The sequence below is a fragment of the Quercus suber genome, unplaced genomic scaffold (genome assembly GCF_002906115.3).
Source record: "Quercus suber isolate HL8 unplaced genomic scaffold, Cork oak 2.0 scaffold_1903, whole genome shotgun sequence".
NCBI lineage: Eukaryota > Viridiplantae > Streptophyta > Magnoliopsida > Fagales > Fagaceae > Quercus > Quercus suber.
The window spans coordinates 28-2,334 of NW_027071249.1; the positions used below are offsets into that span (position 1 = coordinate 28).

At 40.1% G+C, this 2,307-nt stretch overlaps 1 protein-coding gene across 1 annotated transcript; it reads left to right on the forward strand.

The window, feature by feature from the left end:
* Positions 1-978: 978 nt before the first annotated feature.
* On the forward strand, positions 979-1,994 carry LOC112032740 (carboxylesterase 1). Its single transcript, XM_024065502.2, has one exon. The coding sequence runs from the start codon at positions 979-981 to the stop codon at positions 1,918-1,920; it is 942 nt and encodes a 313-aa protein (XP_023921270.1). The 3' UTR covers positions 1,921-1,994.
* The last annotated feature ends 313 nt before the right edge of the window (positions 1,995-2,307 follow it).

Below are 2,307 nucleotides of genomic sequence, written 5' to 3' on the forward strand. Positions count from 1 at the left end.
AAAAAACCAAACTAGTCAAACTAAGACCACACTCTCCCATTCCCACTTCTCACAGCACCCACACACGGCCACATATTATTTATTTATTTATTTTGATAAAGCACATGTTATTTACCTCTAAACAAAAACAAAAAAAAAATACAAATACCGCTTACCAGTTACCACACATTACCATTAGTGTAATTTTCAAGCGTTTACAACATCTTTTTATTTTTACTTTTTTCAACTTCTATTCACAGAGAGTCATAAGCCTCTCTTTTTCTCTCGTGCAGTACCGGAGTTCTTCAGCAGATTCTAAATAGCAGTCAAGGCTTGAAGCACATGGATTTCTCCTCATTTCATCCAGCAAAGTAATTCTACTTCATTTTATTTTCTTACCCACATATCTGAGATTTTTGCAATCTCATTTCATCCAAATATATGAGATTTTCCTCAAATCTCACTTCATTTCCCTACAAATCTAAGATTTTTTGCTTCTTCTTCTTTAGGTTTGTTTTTTTTTGGCTGAAGTTTCTTCTTCTTCAATTACAAGAACCTGTTTAACCGCTCCGATTTTCAGTTTTTTTTTTTCTTTAATTTCTGGGTTCCTAATAAGACAATCGAACCGGATTAGTGTCTGATTCTAACCTGAACCGACAGATCCGGTCTAGTTTTTAAACCATGATATAATTGATTGTCACGTGCATTGACATTCACGGCAAATTTTGTAACCATTTGCCAACCCTCAACCAACAGTCAAATGGTATCATCTTATATGGACGATATTTATATTTCTAACACTAACAGCTGGCCAATTGCCTTTTATGTGTTCCAAACTTGCCTGAATTAAATAAATCAACTCACATCCACCAATCCAACAACTATAACCTGTCTTCCCGAGTGAAAGTCAAACACATAGTTAATACCATCCTTACATAACTATATCACTCAACAGTTTGAGCAAAAAGCTCATCACAAAGCTAGAGAGTAGAGTCCGCCATGTCAAGTCAAACTGCTCCCTCAAATCCCACCGTTGATCCCTACCAACACCTCCAAATCACCCTCAATGCTGACGGCACGATCACACGCCTCCGAGAAATCCCAAACACTCCACCCACACCTGATCCTAGCCACCCCACTCCAGTTCTCTCCAAAGACATCCCTCTAAACCAATCAAACAACACCTGGATCAGAATATTCCTACCCAGAGAAGCACTTGATCATAACTCCTCCACTAAATTGCCTCTCATAGTTTACTTCCATGATCATTGTGCCAACATGGAAATTGACCTCCATGTCATCATCGTATCCGTCGAGTACCGCCTCGCCCCAGAGCACCGCCTGCCAGCAGCTTATGATGATGCTATGGAAGCATTACACTGGATCAAAACCACCGCAGATGATTGGCTAAGAGATTATGCTGATTTATCTAACACATTTATTATGGGTGGTAGTGCTGGTGGTAACATAGCCTACCATGCAAGATTACGAGCAGCCACAGAAATCGATAAAGTTGAGCCTTTGGTGATCAGAGGGTTGATATTGTATCAACCATACTTTGGTGGGTCCCAAAGGACTCAATCAGAATTGAGGAACAATGATCCAATTTTGCCACTAAGTGTTTGTGATCTAATGTGGGAATTGTCATTACCAATTGTTGACCGCGACCATGAGTACTGCAATCCAAAGGTTGGAGATGGGCCTCAGCTTCTGGAAAAGACCAAGCTGCTAGGATGGAAGGTCTTGGTGGTGGGCTATGATGGGGACATACTGTTTGAGCATCAAATTGAGCTAGTAAAACTGATGAAAGAAAAGGGTGTGTCAGTGGTGAGCCAATTTGGTGAGGGGGGTTTTCATGGGAAAGATATGTTTGAGCCTGCCAAAACTAAGGCACTCCATGTGGTCCTTAAAAATTTCATATTATCTTCATTGGTTGCCTAGGAAGAATTGGTGGGGTGTGTGTGTGTGTGTGTGTGTGTGTGTCACTGTGTTGGTTTGCGATGTTATCTTGTGCATATATTTTAATAGAATAGTCCACATGTCAAAAGTCTTGCACAAAGAATAACGTTGTAATGTTGTTGACGTGATTAATGCTATGTTGTTATATGTATTGAAAAGTTGTAGTTTTGGCTTTGATGCTGTTAAATCATAAGTAAAACATCATTTTCATAATTATTGTTTTCCATCTTCTCTGTTAAAAAGTGTGGGGCCTGAAAGTCTGATAGCCTCGGCCCATTTTACATCCGGCCCAAGGCCTATACCGAGGATGGAGAATCGCCCGAGGACGTTGTATAAAGGCCTGAGTTGTAAAGACCCCCGCCGTAGATA

Bases quoted from the DNA above. Each gene is read 5' to 3' on its own strand.
- LOC112032740 (XM_024065502.2), top strand. From the start codon at position 979: ATGTCAAGTCAAACTGCTCCCTCAAATCCCACCGTTGATCCCTACCAA.